At 38.0% G+C, this 16,980-nt stretch overlaps 1 protein-coding gene across 1 annotated transcript in view; it reads right to left on the bottom strand.

Moving 5' to 3' along the window:
- The window catches only part of TTC6 (tetratricopeptide repeat domain 6), a 248,623-nt gene that overhangs the window by 152,454 nt on the left and 79,189 nt on the right, over positions 1 to 16,980 (bottom strand). The window contains exons 4-5 of the mRNA XM_003408458.3: positions 16,479 to 16,609; positions 4,971 to 5,165 (exon numbers count right to left, since the gene is read on the bottom strand). Coding sequence (XP_003408506.3) covers positions 4,971 to 5,165; positions 16,479 to 16,609 — 326 coding nt within the window. The remainder of the gene's footprint in view (positions 1 to 4,970; positions 5,166 to 16,478; positions 16,610 to 16,980) is intronic.

Below are 16,980 nucleotides of genomic sequence, written 5' to 3'. Positions count from 1 at the left end.
AAAATACCATGAACAAAAATGAAGAACAAAGTGAAAAAAGGCTACAATATACATGACAAACAACTAAAGCCTTTAATATAAAATGACTACTTACAAATCAGTAAGGAAGAGACAAATTAACAGAATACAAACTGGTAATTCTCAAAAAGAAAATCAGACAAGGGACATCTAAAAATATGTTCAAACTTACTAGAAATTAATAAAAATAATAAAAAGTTATTTTCCTCATCAGATTACAAAAGATCAAAAAAAATGACAATTAGTAGTTTGGCAAGGGTGTAAGGAAATGAACAATGTCATAAGTTGTTACTAAGAGTATAAATTGGTATAACTTTTCTAAAGAAAAATCCAGCAATATGCATCAAAATTTTGAAACAATAATTCTACTCCTATGGATTTTCCTAAGCTTGACTAAATTTGTAAATATCATGAAATAATCTAAATGTTCACATATACATTGAATGAAAAAATATAGAAAGCCATGTATGGTTTAAACATGTACATATACAAAGATGTCTGGGAGTCTGTTCACCAAACTATTAACATTAATCAAAGTGTTAATGGCAACTTTTAATGATTTCCCCTATTATAAAACCCAAAGTCAGAAATTCCATGTCAAGCTAGGAGTACAATAGCAAGGCGTGTGTAAGTTTTTGTATGAGAGACTGACTTGATTTGTGAACCTTCACTTAAAGCACGATAAATTTAAAAAAAAGAAATTCCATATCAAGAATCCTAACAAAAAAAATCTATAAACTTAACAATTCAGAAATTATTTTTAAAAGCAATGTGGAATATTTTTATAGTTCTCATCAAAACTGTTTAGCAAAATAGAAGTTTAAACAGTACACTGCTATTTCAAATAAACTTAAGTATGTGTGCCCTTACTACTCCACTAAAATATCCTTGGGGTTTGCCACAAATAACAATCACTACACACAGGATTAGGAAAGCATTGAAACTATATAATCACAAGTATTATTATGCTTTGGAGTTAACTGTTCATTGCACACAAAAACCAGAAAGTCACCAAATGAAAGAGTATCCATTTTATGTTTACAGTTATCTTTCTTGAGAACACTTATTAGTGCAGAAAAAAATTATACATTTCTCTGAACTTGTAGGCTCAAGAGACAGATATATTTTGAAAAGGTTAAGCTATGTTTAGCAAGGTAATCCTCAAGAGATGGATACTAGAGAATTAAATATTCAGTACTTCAATTAACTTCTTATTTGGTACTCACGAACAAATTGCCAAGAATTATCATCATCAAACAGAACGTTTATTGACTTTCTTGGGAAAAGGAAGTGAGGTCTGCTTAAAGAAAAAAAACTTAGAACTGGGAAGAAACCAGCATTTTTAACACTGTACATGAGTAATAGAAGCTTTAAGTCTTCAAAACGATGCTTGGCTTGCACAGTGCTAACAGAAATAGCTCAAAACATCATTTTATGACTAGTAGATTTCCTACTCCGAGCTTCAGGTTTTTAACAGACGTTCTAGAGAATGCAGCAGTATATCGACAGGGAATTGCCAAAAATTCAGGCCTGTATCAGAAGAGGACATGGAACCAGGGATATCATTGCCGATGTCAGAAGGATCCTGGCTGAAAGCAGAGAATACCAGAAGGATGTTTACCTGTGTTTTATTGACTATGCAAAGACATTCGACTGTGTGGATCATAACAAATCATGGATAGATAACACTGCAAAGAATGGGAATTCCAGAACACTTAATTGTGCTCATGAGGAAACTTTACATAGATCAAGAGGCAGTAGTTCGGACACAACAAGGGGATACTGATTGGTTTAAAGTCGGGAAAGGTGTGCACCAGGATTGTATTCTTTCACCATACCCATTCAATATGTATGCTGAGCAAATAATCCAAGAAGTTGGACTATATGAAGAAGAACGGGGCATCAAGATTGGAGGAAGACTCATTAACAACCTGCATTATGCAGATAACACAACCTTGCTTGCTCAAAGTGAAGAGGACTTGAAGCACTTACTAATGAGGATCAAAGACCACAGCCTTCAGTATGTATTGCACCTCAGCATAAAAAAAGAAAACAAAAATCCTCACAACTGGACCAATGAGCAACATCATGATAGACCAAGAAAAGACTGAATTTGTCAAGGGTTTCATTTTACTTGGATCCATATTCAACAGCCATGGAAGCAGCAGTCAAGAAATTAAAGACGCATTGCATTGGGTAAATCTGCTGCAAAGGACCTCTTTAAAGTGTTGAAGAGCAAAGATGTCACCTTGAAGACTAAGCTGCGCCTGACCCAAGCCATGGTATTTTCAATCGCATCATTTGCATGTGAAAGCTGGACAATGCGTAAGGAAGACCGAAGAGGAATTGATGCCTTTGAATTGTGGTGTTGGCAAAGAATATTGAATATAACATGGACTCCCAGAAGAACGAATAAATCTGTCTTGGAAGAAGTACAGCCAGAATGCTCCTTAGAAGCAAGGATGGCAGGACTGCGTGTTACATACTTTGGACATGTTGTCAGGAGGGGTCAGTCTCTGGAGAAGGACATCATGCTTGGCAAAGTACAGGGTCAGCAGAAAAGAGGAAGACCCTCAACGAGGTGGACTGACACAGTGGCTGCAACAATGGGCTCAAGCACAACAGCAATTCCAAGGATGGCGCAGGACCAGGCAGTGTTTCGCTCTGTTGTGCGTAGGGTCTCTATGAGTCAGAACCGTCTCGATGGCACCTAACAACAACAAGCTTTAGGTTTTTAAAAGACATTCTAGAGAACGCCATGCAGAACAATTTTTTTTTTAAACTGGAGATACTAAATCAGTGTCAAAATTCCCAAAATTCTTCACATATAATTTTTTTTCAAAAACTTAGCAAACAATGACTTAATAAATTCAAATGAAAATACTTTGTTGTTGTTGTTAGGTGCCGTAGAGTCAGTTCCAACTCATAGCGACCCTATGCACAACAGAACAAAACACTTCCCAGTTCTGTGCCATCATCACAGTTGACAAATCCTAAAAACACTTTTTTCTTAAATCAAATATAAACATGCAAACAACCTTTTTTTAGGGATTCAGATTGAAACTCATTGTGATTACTAAACACTGGGTAATCAGGTGATTTTAAACCATAAAAGAATTCAGTAAAGTATTCCAATTTTTACCAAAAATCAAGTTTGAGGAAATGGGTTCAGAATACCATAAAAATGTGGATAAATTACTAATAATTTTGTGATAATTAGTGTAATTCAAAATGTTTTTTTAAAACAGACTCACAAATCTAGGATAGTTAAAATATTGAAAAAGTTTCCATTTAAATTAAATGTAATATTTAATATTTTTAATACTCTTAAAGCCTGTAGTAGATGATCTCTCAGGAGTCCTACCAACTCATCTGAAAGAAAAGAGCCTTAGGAGCACGCATTCTCAATGGGGAGGTGAAATATCCCCCAAAGGTGTGGAAATCGGTTCCTGGGGATCAAAAAATATATACAGTCATGTGTCGCGTAACGTCCACAATACATACTGTGAAACAGGGATTTGGATATTGTGGGAACACCGTATTATATACTAAGCAAAGCTATATGGTATACTGTAGTGTACCTGTATTGACTAAATAGCCAACATTGTCCACATACTGTACACATACGGTACTGTATTTCAACTAATGTATTTAGCAATACACGAGATCGGGTGCTGCTGCCTACAAGTCGATGCATACACTGTTACACAGTAAACTTTGTATTTGTAAGTAGGGAAAGTCCACTTTAAAATACCTACAGAAAGTATAGTACAAAGCCAGTAATACAGGCGTTTATTTTGACTACCAAGATATATGGATTACATTATACGTCTTGCAGCACAATTGCTTTGTATACGAGAGACATGAGATACACCCATTGCATGCAGGAAGCTGTGGCATTTGCTACATTTGGTTAGCCTGCTATGTCCTGTTCTCTGATAAGGATTTCTGAACTCTATTATAACCTATGGAACCATAGACATATACATGGTTGGCCGTTGCCGGAATGGATGTTCCGCAGTGCATGACTGTACTCTTTTTATGTGTAAGACACAGACATACACACAGTACAGAGACAGATCTACTGTATATCTGTGATACTAAAATTTTATAGGGAGAGGCCATTAGAGGAAAAGAGATCTAAAAAAAAAAATCCCATTGGGGTGATAATGAAGAAAAGGTTGAGAAATACTGAGGTAGACAAATCTGTATTCTAACCACTATCTGAAGACGAGACAAGTTACCTGATCTCATGGAGCCTCAGTTTTTTCATAAATAAGGTGAAAATTGTGACTTCTCCCTTAAGCAGTTGAAGATTCAAGTAGTAAACATATACACAGCACATAACACAGTGCTCAGAATATATTGACTGTTAAATAAATGTTAACCTCCTTCCCTTTTCCCCTCTCTTGTAAGGATCCTGTAAATCTTACATTCCCTCAAAAGAATTCTCAGATTCCAAAGGAGACTGGGATACAAGGAGAAATGGCAGGAACTCCAAGAGGCAATGACTTTTGTACATGATCACCTGGACCCAAGTATGCCCAATGATGGTGAAATCTGGTTTAAAAGACTAGATTCCCAAATCTGTGACTTTCTTAGTTGTGTAAGCCTGGCTAAGTTGCTTTACTTTTATGCCTCAGTGTCCACATCTGTACTCCAAAGAGCTGTTAGGAAGAACAAATGAGATCATGTATGTGACACTGTTTGGAAACTATAAACCAGTATACAAAGTTTAGCTAATGATAGGCTATGGTTCATGGCAATAATGGCAGGAAATGGAGACACTTAACCTCATCTGTGTGAGACTGAAAAAGGAATAGAAAGAAACAAAAACCTGCTCCTTTCTAGTGTCCTAGAACAGAATTTTCTTTAAAATTTAAACCTCAAAGACAAAATTTCTTTGACAACTTAAATACAGTTTAAAACAAAATTACCTGTGGAACTCTTACCTATCTCTTTGCTCTTCATCTGTAGAGTGATCATCTGAAAAAGACGGTCCAAGTATTTGCAGTAGAGTATTGTGGCCTGTTTTGTCGGCAGTATGATACACCCGAGAAGCCAGGCACAAGTCAATGGGCAGCCTGTGGGTTGGGATAGTGGTGCACAGATCGTGAAAGCTAGGGGTGGGGTAGTCTTGTGGAATTCTGCAAAGGAGAAAAGAGAGCGTTTATCTTTTGTGGTCTTTAGACATAGAACACATTTATATATTTTATATTAACAGTTTAGATCAAGTTCTAAAAAAAACCACACCCGTTGCTGTCAAGTCAATTCCTACTTTTAGCGACCCTTTTTTTTTTTTTATAGGACAAAGTCGAACTTCCCCACCAGTGACTGGTGGATTCAAACTGCTGACCTTTTGGTTAGCAGTCGAGCTGTTAACCACCGCACCAGCAGGGCTCCAAGCTCTAAAAAGGGTGTCTAAAAGTAGGAGGTGAGATTTAGAACTATACTAGTGGTTTATAGCAAATTTACTATCACGATCTAAAGCCATTGACCCAAACTTCAAACTCATATACCCAACTGCCTTGACGAACATCTCAACCAACCTGTCTCAAAGACACCTCAGAGTTAACACGTCTAAAAGCAAACTCATTATCATCCTACCCCAGATATCTTATTCAACCTGTCTCACAGACACCTCAGAATCAACATTTCTAAAAGCAAACTCATTATCATCCCACCCCAAACCTCTTATTTTCTTGAATTATTCTGTAACTCATTTGGAGACATCATACATCACTTTTCCACTCCTCCGCTCGTATGCTAATGTCCCTGAAGAGGTAGAACAATTATCCATTAACTAGCCTCAATGGACCTGTGACTCCCTAAATCATTGTGGCATTCCCCCTCCTACTATACTTGTCTCTTGTCTCTTTCCTGCTTTTCCAAAGTAAAGAAGGGAGCATGAAGAACTGCTTTCTTAATTCCCAGTGCCACTTGCCATTCAATCAACAAATACCTACTGAGAACCTACTATGTGCCAGGCTCTGTGCTAGGTACTTTACAGACTTTCTCTTTACCCTTATAATGAACCTGTCTGGGACGTATCATTACCCTTATTTTGGAGAGAAAGTAGTGAGTGACTGCTGGGACCCAAACTCAACTTTGTGGACTATAAGACAAATTTTTTCCTATTATTGCCTGAGATCAAAGTGGCCTTTATTCAATATGCTCCTTCCCCACTCCCCTACTTCTATACCATTAGGTTAACCAAAGGACCTTCTTTTCACCAAATCATAGACCATGTTCTCTATGACCTCGAAGCCACAGCTGATAATGCTGACTCCTTCAAATTATTCTTCCTCCATGAGTCTTTTTCAAGCCTGCACTATCCCAACTTTCCATCTACCTCTCAAATTAATCATAATTTGACTTAGTCACTGAATTTTTCTTCTCCAGCTTCCAAACTGAGCTTGGCTTCCAAGCCTCAATCCTTCTCTTCTACATTGCAAAAACCATCTTCATTGCTTCAGCTACTCCCACTATGCTGGGAGCATCCAAATCTCATCAGCGGTATCACCATCTCTCCTAGATTCCTTGTCTTCAAGGGACAAAAAATTGGAGTCACTACTGACTCTTCTCTCCTTCACCTGCCTATCCAGTGTTGCTCAGGTGTGCTGTTTCTCCATCTTTATTGCCACCACACTCCAGCCAAGGTCATCACCTCAGGCTGCATCAGTGAGGGTCTGCCAATCAGGTTGGGCATTCCACCGTATGTTCTTATCCTCTTCAACCTACCCTGCAAACTTCTACCAAATTGTTGTTGCTGTTAGGTACCCTCAAGTCAGTTCCAACTCATAGCGACCCCACGTACAACAAAACAGAACACTGCCTGGTCCTGGACAATCCTCACAATCATTGCTATGTTCGAGCCCATTGTCGCAGCCACTGTGTCAACCAATCTCATTGACAGTCTTTTTCCTTTTCACTGACCCTCTACTTTACCGAGCATAATGTCCTTCTCCAGAGACTGGTCCCTCCTGATAACATGTGTAAACTACACGAGATAAAGTCTCACCATCTTCGCTTCTGAAGAGCACTCTGGCTGTACTTCTTCCAAGACAGATTTGTTCGTTCTTCTGGCAGTCCCTCCTATATTTGACATTCTTCGCCAACACCATAATTCAAAAACATCAATTCTTCTTCAGCCTTCATTACTCTTTGTCCCACATATGAGGCGACTGAAAATACCTTGGCTTGGGTCAGGCACACCTTAGTCCTCAAAGTTACATCTTTGCTTTTTTACACTTTAAAGACATCTTTTGCAGCAGGTTTGCCCAATGCACTATGTCATTTGATTTCTTAACTGCTTGCTTCCATGGGCGTTGAGTGTGGATGTAACTAAAATGAAATCCTTGACAACTTCAATCTTTTCTCCATTTATCATGATGTAGTTATGTTATTGGTCCAGTTTTGAGGATTTTTGTTTTCTTTATGTTGAGGTGTAATCCATACTGAAGGTTGTGGTCTTTGATCCTCATCAGTAAGTGCTTCAAGTCCTCTTCACTTTCAGCAAGCAAGGTTGTGTCATCTGCATAACCCAGGCTGTTAATGAGTCTTCTGCCAATCCTGATACCCACTCTTCTTCATATAGTCTAGCATCTCAGAATATTTGCTCAGCACACAGGCTGAATAAATAGGTGAAAAGATACAACCCTGATGCACATCATGACTTTAAACCACACAGTATCCTCCTTGTTCTGTTCAAAAGACTGCCTCTTGGTCTATGTACAGTTTCCTTGTAAGCACAGTTAAGTGTTCTAGAATTCTCATTCTTTGAAGTGTTATTCATAATTTGTTAAGATCCACGCAGTCAAATATGTTTGCATAGTCAATAAAACACAGGTAAACATCTTTCTGGTATTCTCTGCTTTCAGCCGAGATCCACCTGACATCAGCAATGCTATCCCTTGTTCCACGTCCTCTTCTGAATCGGGCTTGAACTTCTGGCAGTTCCCTGTGGATGTACTGCTGCAAACATTTTTGAATGATCTTCAGCAAAATTTTATTTGCATGTGATATTAATGATATTATTCCATAATTTCCACATTTTTTGGATCACCTTTCTTTGGAATGGGCACAAATAATAGATCTCTTCCAGTCAGTTGGCCAGGAAGTTGTCTTCCAAATTTCTTGACATAGACAAGTGAGCATCTCCAGTGCTACAGCCGTTTGCTGAAACATCTCAGTTGGTATTCTGTCAATTCCTGGAACCTTGTTTTTCGCCATTCCCTTCAGTGCAGCTTGGGCTTCTTCCTTCAGTACCATCAGTTCTTTGTCATATGCCACCTCCCGAAATGGCTGAACGTCAATCGTTTTTGGTACAGTGACTCTCTGTACTCCTTCCATCTTCCTTGGATGCTTCCTGAGTCCTTCAATATTTTCCCTATATAAGAATCCTTCAGTATTGCAACTCAAGGCTTGAATTTTTTGTTCAGTTCTTTCAGCTTGAGAAATTCCCGTCATGTTCTTCCTTTTTGGTTTTCTAGCTGAAGGTCTTTGCACATTTCATTATAATACTTTGTCTTCTCGAGCCACTCTTTGAAATCTTCTGTTCAGTCCTTTTACTTCATTATTTCTTCCTTTTGCTTTAGCTACTCAGCGTTCAACAGCAAGTTTCAGAGTCTTGTCTGACATCCATTTTGGTCTTTTCTTTCTCTCCTGTTTTTTAATGACCTTCTGTTTTTGCTTTCTTTGTGTATGATGTCCTTGATATCATTCCACAACTTGTCTGGTCTTTGGACATTACAGCTCAATGTGTCAAATCTATTCTTGAGATGGTCTCTAAATTCCGGTGGCATACACTCAGTCATATTTTGGCTCTCATGGACTTGCTCTAATGTTCCTCAGCTTCAAACCTGAACTTGCGTATGAGCAATTGTTCTGTTCTGCAGTGGGCCCCCAGCCTTGTTCTGAATGATGATATTGAGCTTCTCCATCAGCTTTCCACAGATGTAGTCAATTTGATTCCCGTGTATTCCATCTGGAGAGGTCCACTGTATAGTCACTGTTTACATTGTTGAAAAAAGGTATTTGCAATGAATAAATCACTGGTGTTGCAAAAGTCTATCATGTGATCTCTGGTGTCATTTCTATCACCAAGGCCGTATTTTCCAACTACAGATCCTTTCTCTTTGTTTTCAACTTTCACATTCTAATCGCCAGTAATTATCAATGCATCTTGATTGCATGTTTGATCAATTTCATACTGCAGAAGTTGGTACAAACCTCAATTTTCTCATCTTTGGCATTAGTGGTTGCTGTGTAAATTTGAAAAGTAGTTGTGTAACTGGTCTTCCTTGTAGGTGTATGGATATTACCCTATCACTGACAGTGTTGTACTTCAAGAAAGATCTTGAAATATTCTTTTTGATGATGAATGTGATGTCATTCCACTTCAAGTTGTCATTCCCGGCATAGTAGACCATATGATTGTCTGATTCAAAATGGCCAGTACCAGTCTATTTCAGCTCATTAATACCTAGGATATGGATCTTTATGCATTCCGTTTCATTTCTGATGACTTCCAATTTTTCTACATTCATACTTTGTACATTCCATGTTCTGATTATTAATGGATGTTTGCAACTGTTTCTTCTCATTTTGAGTCATGCCTTATCAGCAAATGAAGGTCCCAAAAACTTTACTCCACCCACATCATTAAGGTTGACTCTACTTTGAGGACGTAGCTCTTCCACAGTCATTTTTTCTTTTTTTTCTTTTAATCTAGTTAGTGTTTTTCCTTCCTTATCCCTCTTCTCCCTCAAAACTGCCAAAGATTGTTTCCCTCTGGGTGGAAACCTTTTCATGTGTTTTTATAATAGAGGTCTTCTACAGTACTTGTCCTTTTGTGATTGACTTATTTCACTCAGCAAAATGCCCTCCAGATTCATCCTTGTGGTGAGATGTTTCATAGATCCATCGTCGCTCTTTATCATTGGGTAGTATTCCACTGTGTGGCTTACACATTCATCTGTTTATGGGCACATAGGTTGTTTCCATCTTTTTGTTACTGTGAAGAATGCTGCAATGAATATGGGCATGCATATATCTATTCGTGTGATGGCTCTCATACTTCTCTAGGATACATTCCTAGGAGTGAGATTGCTGGATTTTATGGCATTTCTATTTCAAGGGTGTTTAAGGAAGCACCACATTGTTTTCCAAAATGATTGGACCATTTTGCATTCCCACCAGCAGTGCATAAGAGTTCCAATCTCCCCGTGACCTCTCCAACATTTGCTATTTTCTGTATTTTTAATTCATGCCAGTAATGTCATGGTAAGATGGCATCTCATTGTAGTTTTGTTTTGCATTTCTCTAATGGCTAGTGATCACAAGCATTTCTTTATGTGTCTGTTAGCCACCTGAATGTCTTCTTTGAGGAGGCAGCTTTTCCCCAATTGTATTTTGAGTGCCTTCCAACCTGAAGGGCTCATCTTTCGGCACTATACCAGACAATGTTCCGCTGCTATTCATAAGATATTCACAGTAAATTTTTTCAGAAGTAGACCACTAAGCCTGTCTTCCTAGTCTGTATTAGTATGGAAGCTCTGCTGAAAACTGTCCACCATGGGTGACCCTGCTGGTGTCTGAAATACCGGTGGCATAGCTTCCAGCTTCACAGCAACAGGCAAGCCACCACAGTACAACAAATTGACAGACGTATTCTGCCAAATTACCTTCCTCAACTACTCCCTTACACAGCACAATGGTTCTATTTTACTTACTCATCCATCTAACTTCCACTCTCAGGGTTCCTAGCATCTGGCCCTACCTCTAACATAGTGACTAAGAATATGGACTTTGGAGTCAGGCTGCCTAGGTACACATCCTGGTTCAAATTCTCTCTTGATCATAAGCAAGTCAATTAATTTCTGTATATCTCAGTTACTTCCCCAGTAAGTTGGGAATAACAACATTAGTGCATCCTATATAAAGCTGCTTTAAAAAAAAGAAAGTAGTGAAATGAATTCACAACAGTGTCTCCTGCATGGCATATGTTAGCTATTATTATCAGTTCTCAGGACAAATCATAAAGCCAGTAAAACTTGCCAGCTTCTTTTAGTAATGGGTAGAATGCTGCCAATCCTTTTGATCATGTCTAAAAATCCTTCGAATACTACTTCATGGGCAAATTTCTCTGATAACTTATCCTTTTGTTTCTTCTTTTCCAGAGGTTTCTTTTCTTACATTGCCCTATTCTTGTGCTATCCATCTTGGCCCTTTATCAAATGCGTTAATGCTGATCTGTTCACTGACTGCTCCATGTGTCTTGTGCTAGCTCCGAGAGTAGCATCGTATAAAGAATATAGAGTTCAGGGTAAGCTTGGACCTGATCAGAATCTTGGTTCTATAACTTGAAAACTGTATTACTGGCCTCTCTGCAGGTTTTCTGTAAAAAGAGAATAAAAATCTCTCTTATAAAAACTCTCAGCAAAATAGGAATAGAAGGAAAATTTCACAACATAATAAAGGGCATCTATACAAAGCCAACAAACAACATCACCCAAAATAGAGAGAGCCTGAAAACATTCCCACTGAGATCAGGAACCAGACAAGGATGCCCTTTATCACCACTCTTATTCAACATTGTGCTGGAAGTCCTAGCCAAAGCAATTAGGCTAGATAAAGAAATAAAGGGCATCCAGATTGGCAAGGAAGAAGTAAAAGTATCTCTATTTACAGGTGACATGATCTTATACACAGAAAACCCTAAGGAATCCTCCAGAAAACTACTGAAACTGATAGAAGAGTTCAGCAGAGTATCGGGATACAAGATAAACATACAAAAATCAGTTGGATTCCTCTACAAAAAGAACATCGAAGAGGAAATCACCAAATCAATGCCATTTACAGTAGCCCCCAAGAAGATAAAATACTTAGCAATAAGTCTTACCAGAGATGTAAAAGACTTATACAAAGAAAACTACAGTCCACTTCTGCAAGAAACCAAAAGAGACTTACATAAGTGGAAGAACATACCTTGCCTGCGGATAGGCAGACTTAACATTATAAAAATCTGTGTTCTACCAAAAGCGATCTATTCATTTAATGCAATGCCGATCAAAAGCCCAAGGACATTCTTTAAGGAGATGGAAAAACAAATCACCAACTTCATATGGAAGGGAAAGACGCCCCAGATAAATAAGGCATTACTGAAAAACAAGAACAAAGTGGGAGGCCTTACTTTATCTGATTTTAGAACCTATTACACCACCACAGTAGTCAAAACGGCCTGGTGCTGATACAACAACAGATACATGGACCAATGGAACAGAATTCAGAATCCAGACATAAATCCATCCACATATGAGCTGTGGGTATTTGACAAAGGCCCCAAAACAGTTAACTGGGGAAAAGACAGTCTTTTTAATAAATGGTGCTGGTATAACTAGATATCCATCTGCAAAAAAAAAACGAAACAAGACCCATACCTCACTCCATGCACAAAAACTAACTCAAAATGGATCAAAGACCTAAATATAAAATCTAACACGATAAAGATCATGGAAGAAAAAATAGGGACAATGTTAGGAGCCTTAATACATGGCATAAACACTGTACAAAACATCATAAAGAATGTAGAAGAAAAACTAGATAACTGGGAGCTCCTAAAAATCAAACACCTATGCTCATCCAAAGACTTCACCAAAAGAGTAAAAAGGCTACCTACAAACTGGGAAAAAGTTTTTAGCTATGACATTTGTGATCAGCATCAGAAAAGCGGCGCCTGATCTCTAAAATGTATATGATACTGCAAAAACTCCACTGCAAAAATACAAATAACCCAATTAAAAAATGGCCAAAAATATGAATAGACACTTCACTAAAGAAGACATTCAGGTAGCTAATAGATACTTGAGGAAATGGTCACGATCATTAGCCATTAGAGAAATGCAGATCAAAACTACAATGAGATTCCATCTTACTCCAACAAGGCTGGCATTAATCCAAAAAACAGAAAAGAATATATGTTGGAGAGGCTGTGGCGAGATTGGAACACTTCTACACTGTTGGTGGGAATGTAAAATGGTACAACCACTTTGGAAATTGATTTGGCGCTTCCTTAAAAAGCTAGAAATAGAACTACCCTACGATCCAGCAAACCCACTCCTTGGAATATATCCCAGAGAAATAAGAGCCTTTACACGAACAGATATATGCACACCCATGTTTATTGCAGCACTGTTTACAATAGCAAAAAGATGGAAGCAACCAAGGTGCCCATCAACAGATGAACGGATAAATAAATTATGGTATATTCACACAATGGAATGCTACGCATCGATAAAGAACAGTGAGGAATCTGTGAAACATTTCATAACATGGAGGAAACTGGAAGGCATTATACTGAGTGAAATTAGTCAGCTGCAAAAGGATAAATATTGTATAAGACCACTATTATAAGAGAAATAGTCCAAACTGAGAAGAAAACATTCTTTTGTGGTTACAAGATGGGGGAGGGAGGCAGGGTAGGAGGGGGCATTTACTACTTAGATAGTAGATAAGAACTACCTTAGGTGAAGAGAAAGGCAGCACACAATACAGGGAAGGTCAGCACAATTGGACTATACCAAAAGCAGTTTCCTGAATAAACTGAATGCTTCAAAGGCCAGTGTAGCAGGGACAGCGGTCTGGGGACCATGGTTTCAGGGGACATCTAAGTCAATTGGCGTAATAAAATCTATTAAGAAAACATTCTGCATCCCACTTTGAAGAGTGGTGTCTGGGGTCTTAAACACTAGCAAGCAGCCATCTAAGATGCTTCAATTGGTCTCAACCCACCTAGATCAAAGGAGAATGAAGAACACCAAGGACACAAGGTGATTACGAGCCCAGGAGACAGAAAGGGCCACATGAACCAGAGACTACATCAGCCTGAAACCAGAAGAACTAGATGGTGCTTGGCTACAACCGATGACTGCCCTGACAGGGAACACAACAGAGAACCCCTGAGGGAGCAGGACAGCAGTGGGATGCAGACCCCAAATTCTCATAAAAAGACCAGACTTAATGGTCTGACTGAGACTACAAGGACCCCCGTGGTCATGGCTCCCAGACCTTCTCTTGACCCAGGACAGGAACCATTCCCACAGCCAACTCTTCAGACAGGGATTGGACTGGACAATGGCTTGGAGAGGGATGCTGGTGAGGAGTGTGCTTCTTGGATCAGGTGGATACTTGAGACTATGTTGGCATCTCCTGCCTGGAGGGGAGATGAGAGGGTGGAGGGGGTTAGAAGCTGGTGAAATGGACACGAAAAGGGAGAGGAGAAGGAGAGAGCGGGCTGTCTCAATAGGGAGAGAGTAATTGGGAGTGTGTAGCAAGGTGTATATGGGTTTTTGGGTGAGGGACTGACTTGATTTGTAAACTTTCACTTAAAGCACAGTAAAAATTATTTTTTAAAAAATCTCTAACTCTTGTATTTGTATGAACTGATGAAAATAATATATCATAACTGGTCTCTGGAAGTCTCTCAAGGAATGATAGTTTTATTTTTATTGTTGTTTTTTTTTTTTTTTTTACTAGTATGCACTGCAAAGCACCTAACTCATTGCCAGGCACAATATGTACATTGTAGAGAGTTGTCTATGCAATTTCTGAAACAAAATAGGGCACAAGAGGCAGGGCATGAAATTTGCAAATTTTCATGTGAGGGAGAATAATGGAGGTAGATCTAAAACATCTGAAAATGCCTGAGACAAAGGGACCTGACTGGGGGGAGTGTAAAGGGGTGTCCAGGCAGCCAGGACACCCTGGCACTCTGTGTTCTTAAGAACAGTCTAAAAAATAAAAATACAAAAGGGGAGAAGGTGACCTCTGAAGTCAAGCTCACCTACATCATCATTCTGCCTGGGACAGGTCTTAGCTATGGAATGTGCTTGAGACTACATTTCAGATTTTAATTTTTTTTAAAAAACAGAATCACAACCAATCTGAATTTCTATGTTCCCCATCACACCCCAATAACATAAACCAGCAAGTGAATCTCCCTTGGTTATTGAGCTAAACAGCAGTATGTTTTCAACAGACGGCTGGATTCCCAATAAAACAATTTAATGTGGGGGCTAGTCACTGATGAGAAAAGTTAGGCAAAAAATTGATTAAAGAAAAAAGTAACGATAGAAAGATTTTCAGAAACATTTTTCCAAAATTCTCCTTTATTAATCTTCTAAAAATCTGATTTTTTTATTCTGCATATCATTCTTATTTCCTTCTAATGGAAATTTCTAATCCCATTTTTAATGAATTAAAACAGTACTATATACATCAAGAAGGTCTACAAATATTTTTGGCATGCTCAAGAAAGGCTGTGTGTTTTTATAGCACACTCTCCTTAAACAGGACTATTTGTCATTCTTTGAAACACTAAGACGTAAAAAAGAAAAGACCTGACTCTGTGTGTGGCCATGTTACTTTGCTTAATGCACTAAAATGCAAGGTTTTTTAGAAAAAAAATCAAGAAGTTTCTGCACCATTGATAATCTGACAGTAACTATTTATTGAAGGTAAAATACTTGTTGTCTGCTGTCACTATTTGTTTTAATACATAATCTCACTAACTAAATGAGCTTAAAGCAATGCAGATAAGCAATGGCATGTACAGGGTCACTTAAATGCCAATTTGATGGTTTCATAAACTTTGGAATTCTTTTCCCATGAGTCTATTCTCAGCTACTTAATTGTGAGTAATATCCATTTACAAACTTTAGGTTGGCCATAAAAGGGTTGTCTTCCACGTTCAGCACATTTCAGTGCCCTAAGCAACAACAAAAGCTAATAATTAAAGTTTCTTTAAACCTCCATAAAGAGTTAAATGAAGAAGAATGTAGAATAAACCAAGCCATAAAAATCTAGTGGTGAAATAAGGAGAAAATCAGAGTTTCGACAAGTTGAATGGCAAAAGGTAAACCATAATCTAAATTGCATTTATACAGTATTACTGAAAATTGTGGTTGTGCTGCTGTGTAAAAAGCAATTCCGATAAAAATATGGGGCAAAAATGAAACATGAAAAATAGTACAGAAAAATAAAGCCATCTAATTTTCCAAATTGATTGGCCTATAGCCATCTTGTGTTATCATTTATTTTTTTATTCCAAAATTAACCAATATAAGAAGGAGTTGATTCAAATCAGACAGTATAGTGACCAAAAATATCAAATCTTACACACCAAGATTTAATTTTCCTTAGTCTATTTTTATTCCAGTTATTGTTGCATCATCAAAGTAAGAATGTTGGTCAAAAACAGAAATAGAAGCGTGGAGTAGAGCATATAGATTCTAACTGCAAATCTGCCATCAATTTTTCCTGTGAGAAGGCTTAATTCAGATCTCATATACAAATTTCTAAAACATTTTGTTTTCCTTTTTAAAAAAAATACATTTTCATGTGTCAATGCTACTGAATAACTTCTCTTCAGACAGTAAAATTTGTAAGTTTAAGAAAGTTACTTTTTAGCTAATTTTTGATCCCACGGGGATTTTAAAGATTTTCTTGGTCTCTGTTGTTGAAATCCGAATTTACTTTTTCTTACTCGCTTAACTTCTTTTCCTTTGATTTGCAAGAATTCCGATGATGACACCTTTAAAAAATATATAAAGTGTGCTATTAAAGAAAGTTATAGCATGAGAGTTATGAAATTATCCATATCATAGACTTCTAATTTCTATGTATATTTTATAACAGAATATAAATTCTAAAGGCAAATTGATATCGTTGTTGTTAATTGCCAATAGGCCAATTCTGACTCATGGCAACCTGACGTATGCAGAGTAGAGCTGCTCTGTAGGGTTTTCGAGGCTGTGATCCTTCAGAAGAAGATCAGCACACCTACCTTCCAAGGTGCCTCTGGGTGGGTTGGAACCACCCATCTTTCAGTTAGTACTCCTTAACCACTTGCGCCACCCAGGGACTCCCTGGTAAATTGATAATTTCCTCTAAATCCATTCCTAT

Source organism: Loxodonta africana, chromosome 10 (genome assembly GCF_030014295.1).
Source record: "Loxodonta africana isolate mLoxAfr1 chromosome 10, mLoxAfr1.hap2, whole genome shotgun sequence".
NCBI classification, from domain to species: Eukaryota; Metazoa; Chordata; class Mammalia; order Proboscidea; family Elephantidae; genus Loxodonta; species Loxodonta africana.
Note: the sequence above shows the minus strand (reverse complement) of the source record. Positions and strands in the feature narration are given on the sequence as shown.